Source organism: Aythya ferina (assembly GCF_964211825.1).
Source record: "Aythya ferina genome assembly, chromosome: 4".
In the NCBI taxonomy this organism is placed as follows: Eukaryota; Metazoa; Chordata; class Aves; order Anseriformes; family Anatidae; genus Aythya; species Aythya ferina.
The window spans coordinates 49,069,821-49,083,642 of NC_140300.1; the positions used below are offsets into that span (position 1 = coordinate 49,069,821).

General features: G+C 37.7%; 1 protein-coding gene across 17 annotated transcripts in view; it reads right to left on the bottom strand.

Moving 5' to 3' along the window:
- The window catches only part of MARCHF1 (membrane associated ring-CH-type finger 1), a 404,383-nt gene that overhangs the window by 13,174 nt on the left and 377,387 nt on the right, over positions 1–13,822 (bottom strand). For all 17 annotated transcript variants that reach the window (XM_084518138.1, XM_084518145.1, XM_084518136.1 and 14 more), the window contains one exon: positions 10,042–10,222. In XM_084518138.1, coding sequence (XP_084374264.1) covers positions 10,042–10,222 — 181 coding nt within the window. The remainder of the gene's footprint in view (positions 1–10,041; positions 10,223–13,822) is intronic.

Sequence of the window (13,822 nt, forward strand, 5' to 3'; positions counted from 1 at the left end):
AGGAGACAGAAATAGCCTCATGCAGACCTGAAGCATTGATCAGAGATGAGACTTAAATCCTTACAATTTAAGGAAAAGCATTTTGGGCCACGCTGCGCCATCTAAACAACACGTGGCTACAGTCTGTACCTGAGGGACTGCCTCCTACAGAAGGAGAAAGCATGCCTCGCTGCATCCTGTTCCAAGAGAAGAGGTGTCCATCATACAGTCAAAGGGCACGTACCAGGTTTGCCGGCTAAAAGAGTCTGGGCCACAAAACCTCCTTGTTCTTTTCCCCATGCGCACCCAGAGCACATGCAAAGAGGAAGAACTGAGCAGGTTCAATAAAACAGAAATGTTTGTGATGGCCTTTTGCCAAGGTACGTCCCAGAAAAGAAACTCTTCTAAGGAACAGATTTGGACCCTTGTCACTGACAACAAAAATAAAGTAAATAAATATATAATTTCAAAACAACAACGACAACCTCATGTCACATGTTGTGTCATACAGCCAGATCTATATGCAACCTTTCCTTGCCCTGGTTAGCTCATCAGATGAACTACTACAGATCTTTCTCTGCCTGAAGTTTACGTAAAATCTGTTTCTGTACCTACATGACACTAAGCAAACTTGGATGCAATTCAAATTACTGTGTCGTATTTGAAACACCTACTAAGAAAAGTTTAAGCCTGAACAGTGTGAAACACATGTCTAGACTATTAAAAGAACTACGTAACAAAAGATGTCACTTTGATAAACACTTTGAGATTGTCATCTGCAGAGAACTAGTAATTTGGTGTTATCAAAATCAAGGCAGCACTACATTTATTTTCAAAGTGACAGCTAAAAGCTGGACTTGAGTGATGTAATCAGTATGCGCATTTCACAAACTCATGGAAACTTTAACTGTGTATGTCATCAATTATCAGACCCTTAAAGATTGCAAAATAGAAGTATTAAGCAATTTGAGAAGATCATTTCTAAAATGAAGTAGCTGTTTTTGCAATCTGGAAGTACTACTGAGACTACTTGTCATTTACCAGCTAGAAGAACTTCAGTACCTGCATCCTAATCATTCCAACACAAACTAAATGAAGAAATGCTACTCTGTGCAAACACAGGAGTTGCCAGACCTCCTGTCCCTCTCATACAATGTTCTGCCTCACACAGAGGCCAGCACCAGGTGCTTCAGAGAAATCTGCAAGAAACCCCACGGCAAGTAATTAGAGGATAAACTCTCAATATTGGGAGCTTCTTCCCAGCTCCCATCTGCTAGGAATTAGTTTCCATCACTATACAGAACACACACGGAAAGTAAACACTTTGGAGAATACAAGATTCCTCTTTGAATGCTTGAACAACAGTAAGAAACTCTTTGTTCAGTAGAGGTCTACATGAGCAGCCTCTGCTACTATCATAAGCTTCTGTTTTACGATTCTTTTCCTCCACAGTCACTATGCAGCATGTATATTAAAATCACAGCCCAGGCCTCAAAATAATAAAGAAAAAAAGAAGAAAGAAAGCACAACCTAACTCCTGTGGTACAAAGCACGGATCATAATTTTGTTTCAAGGTTAGTTAGGCTCAGTTTTCATTTTCCAGCCAAAGCAGGTGGGGATACTGCATTTTGTGGTATGCACTCTGTGGACCGTCGAAGAACAGCTGTGACACTGCTGGACTGGAGATGGAGTGTGCTGGGGTGAAAGCGACCACAGGTCCATCCTCCACTACAGCTGCCATCACAAACCACCTCTCAGCAGTTGGTGGCAGAGTCTCTGTCTCTGAACACCAAGCAGAACGGGCTCTCTGCACATCTGAGCATATTTTGGCAATGGATGGGGACAGAAAGCTAGGGTAACAGGGCAGAAATAGGAAAAGAAGAAAAATTAGAGAGAAGAGGATAGCAACAACACATTACATATTATTATATGCCTCTACATCTCCTTCAGTTTTGTCCAATTACAAGAAAATTCCCTGAAGAATTTTCATTTTCTCATCTTCATTATGTTCCTTTAGGCACACAGTTAAAATATATGATCATAGCTTTGTTAAGAGTCTTTACCTGAACCACCTTCTCTTCAGCATTCATTATACTGCTTAATTTCCTCAGTATCTAATTGTCTAGCCTGCTGAGAAGTATCATGAAACATGCATTTCAAAATTAGAGCTGATGAAATAAAACTGGTGACACGTGAAAAGCTAAGACAACAAATATGCTTTTTCTTTAGCTGCAGTTGTAAATGATATACAGTCTTCTCCAGAAGTTACAATAGAATATTAGTTATTCCACCTTCCACTTAGAAAATATGTTCTTAAATATTTTCCTAAATTTGCCTTCTCTTAGTGCAAGCATGAAAATTTGCTTTACTGCCTTGTACTAAACGTGCTTGGCCTTCTTTGGTTGCAGACCATGTCCTTGATTCTTACACTTGATACATTAGTAATTTAACACTCTTTCCACTATATGAAATTCCTTAGAGTTCTAATTTGGATCTTACAGAATAAAAACCTAAAATCATTTACCTGCAGAATCTACTGTGTGACTTGATCTACAGAAGCATGCACTAAATCTCTACAGTCTGAGGCCCTCCAGCATCATGTGTGGAATGGAGAGTACAGCAGAAAGTAGAGGAAGGAAAGGTACAAAGGTGAGTTCAGATGTGAAGGAGTCTTGTGAGAAAAGGAGTACAGCTGACTGGAATCAGAAAGTAGCCATATTCAAAAGCCACTGAACCAAGTGCGGACATTTAGTTGTGTTGGGTGAATCTCAAGAACATCTTGCCTGTCTCTGTCATCTCAATTTCTGTCCTTCATTTAAATGGATCAAATATACTTTTACCAATCCTTTCTTTGCTCCTCTACCACCCTCTAAATTGATAGTACCAGTGGACCTGAACAACAAGGTGTTTTTTTTTGCATGTTATGTCATTATTTTATTCCTCAAGTTGTAAGAGCAATTGACCTACTCTGCAAGAAAAATGTAACTCAACTTCTGAGCTTCCTTTAACCGCATCAGTCTGAATCACTGCAAACACGTGGCTTGGTTTAAATGCCCTTTGACACCAAAAGCCAAGTATTGTTAAATATATTTTCGTTTAACCGCATCTAGACATATCTTATTTTTGCAACTACATATACCCTATATATGTTGTGTGCCTGATTTGCCATATCACCATATCCCCAAGAATAAAAAAAAAAGAACCTGACGTGCTTAGTTATCTATAAACAAGACTTTGGCAAGAATACCACTGATTTCCAAATGAATAGTTGCGGTTACTTTCTCTGTCTTTTAGTTTTCCCACATGATACACACTTTTGATCCAATCAAATACAAATGAAATAGAAGAAATTTGTTCTGAGGAAAAGCTACAGTAATTAACACAAAACTATAGCCTAGTGCTCTGGCACTGAGCTGAGGGAAGCTATTCATTCTGAAAGACCTCCACCAAATGCCATACATCCCAATTTTGTCGCATACAAATTGGAGCAGATGAATAAAGATCTAAATTCCTAGAGGAAAAGGCTCTTCTTTCAAGTAATTTTAATAAAATGCCACAGGAATAAAATTAAATTAACAGTAAAAATCATAAGTTTAGGGAATAAACTACAACAATTATCCCATTTGATCATAATTTTGATCAAGTACCCTATGTAGCACTGCTACATTCAAGAGAATTCATTTCTGCATGCATTCCAGCAGTAGGCAAGCATCAGCTTGTGAACTAAAACTCAGAGCAGATCTTTCTCACACAAAATAAATTTGATGCAAATAACCACTGTAGGATTTGCACGTATTAGTTATCTGAGAGATTAATAGACACATTAATCAGATCATGAAGAGCAGCTTGATCCCATTAGAGCTGGTAAAATCTCTAGTTTCAAAACTGAATAGTAGAAACAGCTTTTTTACAAAAGCCCATGAATAGCAATGGATAGTTTAGGTCAGCCCTTGGGTTGATTATGTTCTTTAAATTTATATTACTAACTATACATTTTGTGTCAGAACACGGTTTTGTCTGCGTTTTCTTTAGTTGCAAAGCCAGTATCAAGGGATTCTCTTCACTATTTCCAGTGCCTGAGCTAACCCAACTGTTATGAACTGTTCATGAAGCCAAGCTATAAAAATGAAACACTGAAATGGCTGAAAATAAAAAAGGAAAAGCAGACCCCAATTATTTAAAAAAATAACTGAGAAGCTGACAAACTGCAGGATGGAGTAGTATCCTTTAAGCAAAATGGATACAAAATCTTTTGATTCCAGTTGCATCTCTAAAAAAAAAACTCAGACCAAAACTGTTTATTTCAGCTTCAGAAAGCATGGAAGAGCTTGTACCTCAAAGAGCTCACATTCGTGGTTGTGTCCAATAGTTGGCAACACCACTAATGCCTACAGCTGGACAACTAATACTTACAGCTGAACTCCTGAATTCCCTTTGCTTTTGTAAATGCTACTGAGCAGCAGAAGCAGCAAATCTGGTTACTAGCAGCTAATTATAAGAGGAAACAATCTTTGTTTCATTTTCTGGTGTAGGATTGTTTGTTTGCTTCTTAAAAGGATGCTGCATGTGAGGGAGTCCCAGCAAAGTCTCGCAGAATTATGGCTTTTTGCAAGCCTAAGGGTACAGTATGATGGTTTCAAGGTACAAGGCACCAGAGGTCAGCATCTCCAGTCAGAAGTTCATGGGATCAGGAGCAGCTGTGTGAGTAAGAGCTGTGCCAAATGGAAAAGAAAGGAGATGCAAAGCTAGCCCAAATTCTACCACCACGAGAAAGCTCTTCTTTATCGATGCCTCTTACAGCACAAAATGCAAGAAAACTTCACTCTACGAACTACAGCATGCTACCTATATACAAATTAATTAGCAATAAGGGTCTATTACTTTCTTTCACATTACACATACAATCGTCTAAACAAAGTAGTTCCTCACATCCTCAAGGCATCACAATGGGATATAAATGCTATAGAATTATTTTAACCTTAAAAGCTTTAATATACACATGCTCCCCTAAGCACAGAGTTACTCACTACGATGACAGGATAGCCAATACCAAAGCAATAGCTTTGTGCCTTTGTGCATACTGGTGAAGTATCTGACCTCACGTATTACAAGGACTGATGTGAGGCTGGCGATGTGTTGAGACAGTTTACTCTAAGAAAGAAAACACTGGAGCAGGTTGCCTTGACAACACTGTGCAGCTACACCAGAAATCAAAAGGAAATGTAGGATCTTCTGCTATGTTAAGGACTGCAAAGTATTCACCAAATCGGGTTAAAAGAGAGCTAATCACTCAGCAAGTCAATGTTACCTGACCTATGCAATATTAGCTATCACTTCTTATCATATGCCTTATTAGAAAACTGATGTAAAAGCCAGACGGTTCCTACTTTGCAGCACAGGGCAATCAGAAGCAAACAGCCAGCTATACAGTAATGACTGCTCAAAGTTTCATTGTTTTCCTCAGAGGCTGCAGGTCACTTCTGGTTCTGACAGTCTGCTCTGGGGGCAGGAGTGTTTTCTAATGGTGATCAGTTTTGATTTCACAAAGATGTCTCTGCAGGCTGCATCACTTTGAGCAGTCACCACCACATTCCTAAACAAGGAGCATAAATACCAGTTCTCCAAGTGCAGCTAGCATTTAACCGAAAATAAATCAACAACACATAACTTGCCCTCACTGAAGTTATCACACGTACTGCCAGATTTTATCAAATAAGGATTTATCCACAAAGCATCCAGTTCTGAATGAGTTCCTCCAGGCAGACATATTTCCTAAGATTTACTGCTTTTATAGGATTGCACTGAGCACATGGAAGGGAGCTGAATTTGGCTCTTACACAGTAGCAAAGAGCTCTAACAACTGGATTTAGAGTAATGCCAGTAACAACTGTTTTGTAAAAAAAAAAAAAAGGCACCCTACACAGTTTTAACTTGAATAGAGAGAGCAGAAGCAGATGTGTCCTTCTCCTGACCTGATGGTCTCATTGCAAACAGAACATCTCCAATCTACTGCATTAAAACAAAATACTTGCTATAGTGAACTACATACCTACAGCTGGGACATAACCCTTGAATCCTGTATGGGAGTCAGACCTGGCAAGCTGGTAATTTATAAAATAAATGGTACCAAACAGGGAAGGAGCATTCCTTTCTTCTTGCCTAATGACAGCAGCTGGGGACATGAGAAGTTACAGAGTACAGGGGTGTAAAACCCAAAGAGACACACCTTTTAGTAGATTCAGAAGTGCTATTTATCAGTATGCAAACAAATACAAGAGGAGTAAACATTGAGAAGACATATATACGCTTTCAAATTTAACATGAAGATAAGGTTTCTTTCATTATCAGTATTAGTACACTTACTTTTCTTCTGTTTAAGAGAAATATAACACTCCATCATAAAAGAACACTCCTTATTCTCTTTTTAAAAGGGGTAGATTCAGATACCCTCTCAATCAGAAACACAATGATTATTAGCTGTTAGATAGTGCTTCCCTAAACAAACAAACAAAAAATGACTTGTTCTTTCTTAATGATGAAGAGTAACCATTGCATGGTAACAATGCAATATTACTTTGCCTCACATAAATGCAACACTATTTGTAAATCATTTCAAAGGTAAAACAAAATCAGGAGAGGAAAGAGACATATCTGACACCGAGGAATAATCTGTCGGGATAAGACATCAAAGGAAAACATCTCATCAGATACCAGAAATCTTAAATGGACAGCAAAATTCAAATTCAAAAAGTATTTACAAGTACAGCAAGACACAGGAGAAATTTGCATTTGAAGATATTCCTGCATTTTTAGTGCCTTAATCCATTTCATACTCAAAGCATTTTAATGCAGTTTCTGTCTCTACTATGCTTCAAATACCAAATTCAAGAGATATGAAATGCAGGTACCACTTTATCAGGATTACATCCTTTTTAATGAAGAAGTGATTTGCTCAGGATGAAGCTATTACCTGAGAGAGCTCAATAAGAAACTGACACAAGCTTATTGTCACTTCGTAATTCTCTGCTTGATAAATAAGGTTACTTTACAAAGAAAAAATTCTGCACTACACACTGCAAATGCTGAAAAGTAAAGCTACAAACAAAACCGTACTATTTATAGCGATGGATAGTCATAATGGAGACCAGGAGAAATAAAACAGATACACTAAGCAATGCTTAATATTTAATCTCTAAATTTGTATTTAGCCAAGTAATTATTCCTCCTGAAATACATGAAACTCTTGCACTACCTGTTGATCATTACTTAAAAAGATTACTTCAATGCAAAGACTCACTAACATGATTAATCTAAGTTTTATTTGATGTCTGATGCTTTCAGGGATTCTGTAATTAAATTACTGGTGCATATTTGCACAAAGCTATTGATTTTAATAGAGGTATCTTTAATTATGTTAACCTAGTATGCTGCACATTGTCACTTTTGGGTGCTATCAGCCATATGACATGATATTCAAAAATGATTATGCTATGAATCCCTAGACTTTGATTAAAAATGGTTAGGAAACAATGAGGGTGCATGAAACAATGAGGCATGCATAAAGATGGTAATTCGTCAGTTGAATCAAAATAGTTTTGTTTTATTGTGAAATCCTGCTTTTGTGATACTTCACAAACAAAATTACAGTTATCTGTAATTAAATTCTGTGGTGTATAATTTTTCCCTTCAGCAGACCAGCAGTTGAAGTGTTACAAAGATATTATGATGAATTTCTTCATAATGAAGCAATGTATAATCAAGAACCAAACTCCATAATCTCACATCATAAGTAAATTAAGATTTAAAACTCAAAACTGTCTGGGAGTTGTGACCCTTTCACTTGTAGAATGCCACTTCAAACCCAGATCTGATGGCCATTGAAAATGCTTCCTCTGGAGCTAGTGAGAAACTTTCACTTTAGGGGAAATTAAAATTAAATCCTTCCCTACGCACACCTGGCAACTGTGCTTACACGGCAAGTCTCTTCATGATCACTTTCCTCCCTTACGTTGTCTTTGCTACAGCTCTCAAAATGCTTGGTTATAAAAGAGCTCCTCATAAACTGGATAGTGTTTCATAAATCTGAGAAAGACAGTGATGGTAGTATATACACTTACTGAGGATGATACATTCCGTTTAATATAACATAAGAAAAGTGTCACGTTTGAAAGCCATAAATGTATATACCATAAACAATTTTAACTTTGACAACTTTGAAAAAAGTTTCCTAATCTTGGTTTCTGAAATGGGTTCAAATCATGATCTGTAATTACACGCTGGTTCCATACTATATTGAAAAATACTTTTGGCAGTGCATTGAAGAGGGAGAATGTGGCCAGATTTTTATTATCAGTGAGATAAGCTACAGTGCTGTCTTGAGCAGAAACAAATACATCCTCTCTGAAAGAAAAGGCTCATCTTTGTTATTTTGGAAATCAAAAACATACCTGAGAAGCAATGATAAGCGATGTGGCTAAAGAAATGAATGTTGTTAATCATTCAATTAAAAAAAGACAGACTTGCAGGAATGACATTGCCACTCTAAATCCATCAGTATTCCATTAAATTCTTTCCAAGAAAAAATAAAAAGAGTGGCTACTTCTGAAATCAACAGTTATGCACATTATTCACTCCTTTTCACCTTGGATGCTATAAATTTTATTTCCAGATTTTTAAAGACACACTAATGTCTAATGCAATCAGGAAAAGACTTTTGCTTGAAATAGTGGTATCTGCGTGTTCTCTTGGGGAAAGTAGCAAGTGTGTTTGTTAGGTGGAAGGTTAAAGCAAATTCTGTTGAAACAGAAAAACAGAAAGAAAACACGCTACAGGCAGGGGATTTTATACAATTACCTCCTTCCTGTCACTTTATCTAAAGTTTATCTGTTATTACTAAAAATTGAGACAATATAATTAAGTTTTTAGTCATCAGTGTTTTATTTACATCTGTTTCAATTGCTAGTCTACCTGGCAAGATCTACCAGGCACTTGAGAACTGTCCTTTCTTATCACAGGCTTTGCCTGCCAAATCAGATCCAACTTTCTCCAACTGTTGTTTATCACCAGAGACTTACTAGATAATTTCTCCGGATGAGAAATGAACAGGAATTCTGTTTGCTATCCTTTTCAGAACTGCTCCCAGTGGAAGGCTGACAAAACCAAAATGTCTTTTGCCATCAAAACACCTTTATATATATGCATGTACTAGCTATAAGCTAAGTGTCTACATGTTTTTCAAAGCATCTTGGATTGAAATTTATTTTAAATCAAAACTCACCATGCTCTAGATTGACTCAAACTTCAAAGATGCAACAAAATCCAAAGTGGATGAGAGCATTTTTAGAGAAAATCTACAGGAGAAATTATTCATTCCAAACAAAACCAAACCCACATATGCATTAGACATTAACACATAAGAGTTAATAAACTCTTTACTTTCTCTATACTGGCAACCCTTGTACCATTAAATTGATTTATCCTGGAAAACAGATGATGAGTGCAGATAACATACATTTGACTTTCAGGATGCAAGGTCGCCCTGTAGTTTAGATTCCATTAACTAATCTTAATGTGTAAGTGATTAATTTGCCCACAAGTGTAACAGTTAGAACAGATGCAGCTAAAATGAATGACTGTGTTATTTCATAATTGCCATTTCCACAGTAGTATAAGCATCCTTCTCAACTGGAAGTTACAGGCTCAACTAAGAGTCACTGGGTGAGCTGGCCTGTGTTATTCAGGAATAAAATGTGAGGAGCACGATTTCCTTCTGGCTTAAAAATAGGCACATCAGCCAATAATAAAAGGCAGAAGATAAAAATTCTAAATGCAAATAACTATTTTTTGTGCATTTACACTGCATGCATGCCAAAAGGGAGTCTATTCCCTTCTCCTGTAAATTAACTAACCTAAATATAGAAAAAAGATTTCTGGGACTGATTTAATAACAGCAAGTACAAAGCCATTTTGGACAGGTAGATGTTTCTTTAAATGTGCTAGTACCTTGTGCAGCCATTCCAGCCATTTGACATTTCAGTGTAATTAAATTCAAAAGCACCATACCTTCCGAAGAGGTTTGAGCTTGGTCTCCATTATAAAGTCGTACTTGCAGAGTTCACAACAGCGTGTGTCTGAGCTCTTAATCCACTGGTGTAGGCAGGCCTGATGAACAAAGCGTAGGGTCCCTGTGCAGCGACACGGTGTGATGAGGGGACTTTCATCATCTCCCTCACAGTGACAGATCCTGACAGGAAGGACAGCAACAGCACGTGAGGGAACTTTCCAGACTCTGCTTTTTTATTTTCAGACTTGACATTTGTGAAACACAAGGTACACAGCCTTTCAGATTAAGGCCCAGGAACATACTCCTTGTTCCCTTCTGCTCCTCAGTAATTTCTCTTCATTTAGCTATTTCCCTTTGAACTTGCTATGTGGGCTGAAGGTGAATCAATACGAATAATACTGTTTTATGCATGGCAAAACCTCTAAGACAAATATCTGTGGTCTTATAGTTAGGGCTAAGTAGTTCTTGGTCTGGAAGTAATGACAAGAAAATAATCAAAGTCAGCAGAATCTAATGACAAGCTGAAAATATCCAGCATGGAAAGTACAAAAAGTTTCTAAGATACCTCTTGGTAGTTACACAGCTAAAAGGATTAGAGAACAGTTTTGAGTACTCTGGAGCAATGCATACAGCACACGTACACACACGCACACACTTTATCGGAGGCAGGTATCAAAAAGACATGGCCCTTTCTCATACTTCATTGTCCCTTTGAGGTAGATATCTTCCTTATCTGTGAAAACAAAAACTACAGCTGTAAGCAGACCCTAAGACAGATGCTGGTTCCAGAACTGTCATTACCTTGTAGTGGGATACAAAGCTTTTCACATTGCAGTTTTGCATAAAATAATCAGTGTCCTGACACCACAGTCTGATGGCTTTCTTCTGTGACTTATGTCCAAATGTCTTAGTGATCTTCATCAATTCCAGACTCCTGATCACATCAGGGAAACATTTGCTCATTGAAACCTAGGCCAGCTTTATCTGCAAGTATCTCTGTTAGGACAGAGAAAGCTCAGCAGTAAGCAGAAGTAACCAAACAACTTTAGTTAAGGAGGGTTCACCTCTACAAAGAGTAACTCCCTTCCATCAACACCTCACAGAAAACATAGCAAAACACCCAAGCCCTCATGAATGTCCAGAGACAGACTGGCATGTAAGGGAGGGATAGAAAAAGCTGACGCTTGTAAAATGTTAATTCAAAATAGAGAAGTAATAACAACAGCACAGATCCGTGTGTCATGCAAACAAAACGTTCAGCTTAGGAACTGCACACTTAGGAAAGGCAGCCCCAGATACGTGCATGGAGAAGTGTCTGAGCATGTCTGGTCTGAGGAACAGCTCTTCCCTTTACACAGAAAACTGCAGCCACATCGCTCCTGGGGTAGAAAAAGGGCCCTGTGGTGAGCCAGTCTTCCTAGCAGCCCGGCAAGGGAAGGAGGACGATGTTCTGCACCCCACAGGGGCAGCTGGCACTTAGGGCAGCCCAGTGAAAGACTGGTTACAGCACACACAGGCTGCCACATCTACAAGCAGGAGGAGAAGGCCATCTTAGTGTCTAAATGAAAGATCTGTGGATCAAAAACAGCTGCTGCTCCTTCACAGCACAGCCTAGAGACGTGAGAAAATGAATCTACAATCACGGGAAAGCAGAACAAAGCTGCTTCGCCAGATATGTAGTGAGGGAAAAAAAAAAAAAAAAAAAAAAAAGGCAAGAAAATGAATCTCTGGAAATCTGGTACACAAAAGCCAGGTTTTCAGGGTCTGCAGTGGTGCTCATTTGCTCTTCAGCATCTTCTACCCCTGTGGGAGCAGGGGGAGAAGAAAATACCCACAATTTCTATCTTGGACACACTCTGTATTTGAGACAGACATTTTACAAGGAGTCCATTTGCAGACTTCTCTTTACTAACCCAGCCAAGCTAGACATATCAGTGGCTTAGTTCTTATGTAGAAACTTGCTGCATGCTGTTTTCTTCTTGAACCTACAGCTTAAGTAAAATGAAATGTTCAAAACACTGAATAGTTATTTCTCTAACAAATGCATTCCCAGCTGAGAGTTAACACAAAAAAAAAAAAAAAAAAATTTCTTTTTAAATTAAATCTATTTCCCAAAGGAAAGCTAGTATTCTCTGTTCAGTTAAATTCAAGCTATACATAATTTATTTTACAGGCTTAGCATTTACACTATTTAGAAATTAGACAACTAAACTAGGTGCCCAAGAGTCTTTTTTCTACTTTTACCAGAATTGTTTTAAATTATTTTAAGAGCTAAAATACAAGCCTAAAGCTCCACTGGGATCTTCAAATAAAGTGACATTGCATATCTGAAATGAATAGAAGTATTCTTCAGTAGAAATAGTTTTATAAAAAAACAGTACATAAGTTATACTTTCTATTTGTGCTTTCGTGGTACAGAAGTTACAAGCTAAATGCATAAATAACACCTTGACATTAAGTACGTACATTATACAGAAGCTCCAACTAAATAATCTAATGACCTCTTCTAGTTTTCTAACCATGAAATATGTAATGAGGAGAAAAACTTCTAATGGAATTAAAGTCCAGAGAAAATAACCAAAGGCACGGTTTTCATTAGCTTGAATGCTCTTTGGTGCAATTCAGCTCTTCATTATTTGTTTATCCAGAAGAAATTAGCTTAGAAGGAATTTGTGCTACCTAAACTCACAAATACAGTTTTTAAAGATACCTGGGTGCCCAACGGCTATTGAAGCAGATTGTTGGTTAGCTGTTTAATTTTTAATTTATTTATTTTTTTTTAAGACTTGGGCCAGATAGACTTAGACCACTACTGAAACAGAATTTCAAGTGTTTTTGCCCTTGTTGTATTTACTTACTATGTATATCAAAATCATCACAAATCACAGAAAATAAACTGTAAATAAATGGTCGTGAAAAATATGCTGTGCAAACAGAGCTGAGGTAGGGACACAAAACACAGGCTTATCTGAAGCATATCTGAACCAGGTGGGAGGCAGAGAACTTCCATTCTAGTTGCCTGTTTCTGCATGATCACAGCTGTTCACAATTTTTACCCATGACACAGACACTTCACAGGCCTGACCTCATCCTGAAAGTAACATTTGCTTACATACTTCAGAAGTGCATTGAATGAAAAAAAGCTCTCCACTACAAATCGAAAAATAAATAAATAATAATAAAAAGCTAAATCTATAATGATTTATTTACAAGTTGTAGCACTGCACTGATCATGGTTAGTAGCTGCAGTTTCACCTGCTCAGAAAGACCTGCAGAACTTGCACACTCAGCTTTTCTCAACTTTCTAGTCCTTCCCTAGAAAAATGGCCTTCATTATAGAGCAATACCTTTGACTATCTGGAAACGGAGGAGAGGGAAGGAAGTCAGCTATCTAACTGAATCCCTTTAGTTAGAATCCCTTTGTAGTCATGCACTGAGCCTGCATATTTTTTGTAGGTTTGGAAGCTTAGTGTTTTAAGGATGCCTGCCCTGCTTGTTGAGGGGAAAAGATGAGTACCATGGCATCCAAAAATCATGTGCACACCAGACAACAGAGTATATTTAGAGAGCTGTTAGATGATCTTCTGAGCCAGACATAAGTATTTTATTTTATACACACCTACAGACACACCCCTACTCAATGAGATCAAAGTATTTTTCTTTTAAGAAAGCTCACTATGAAATTTTAGTTAAACTATACATGTACTCTAACAATGCAGTCTTTCTTACCCTTAAGTTTTTGTTCTATATGACAGTACTTTAATTTCCCTGTAAACATTT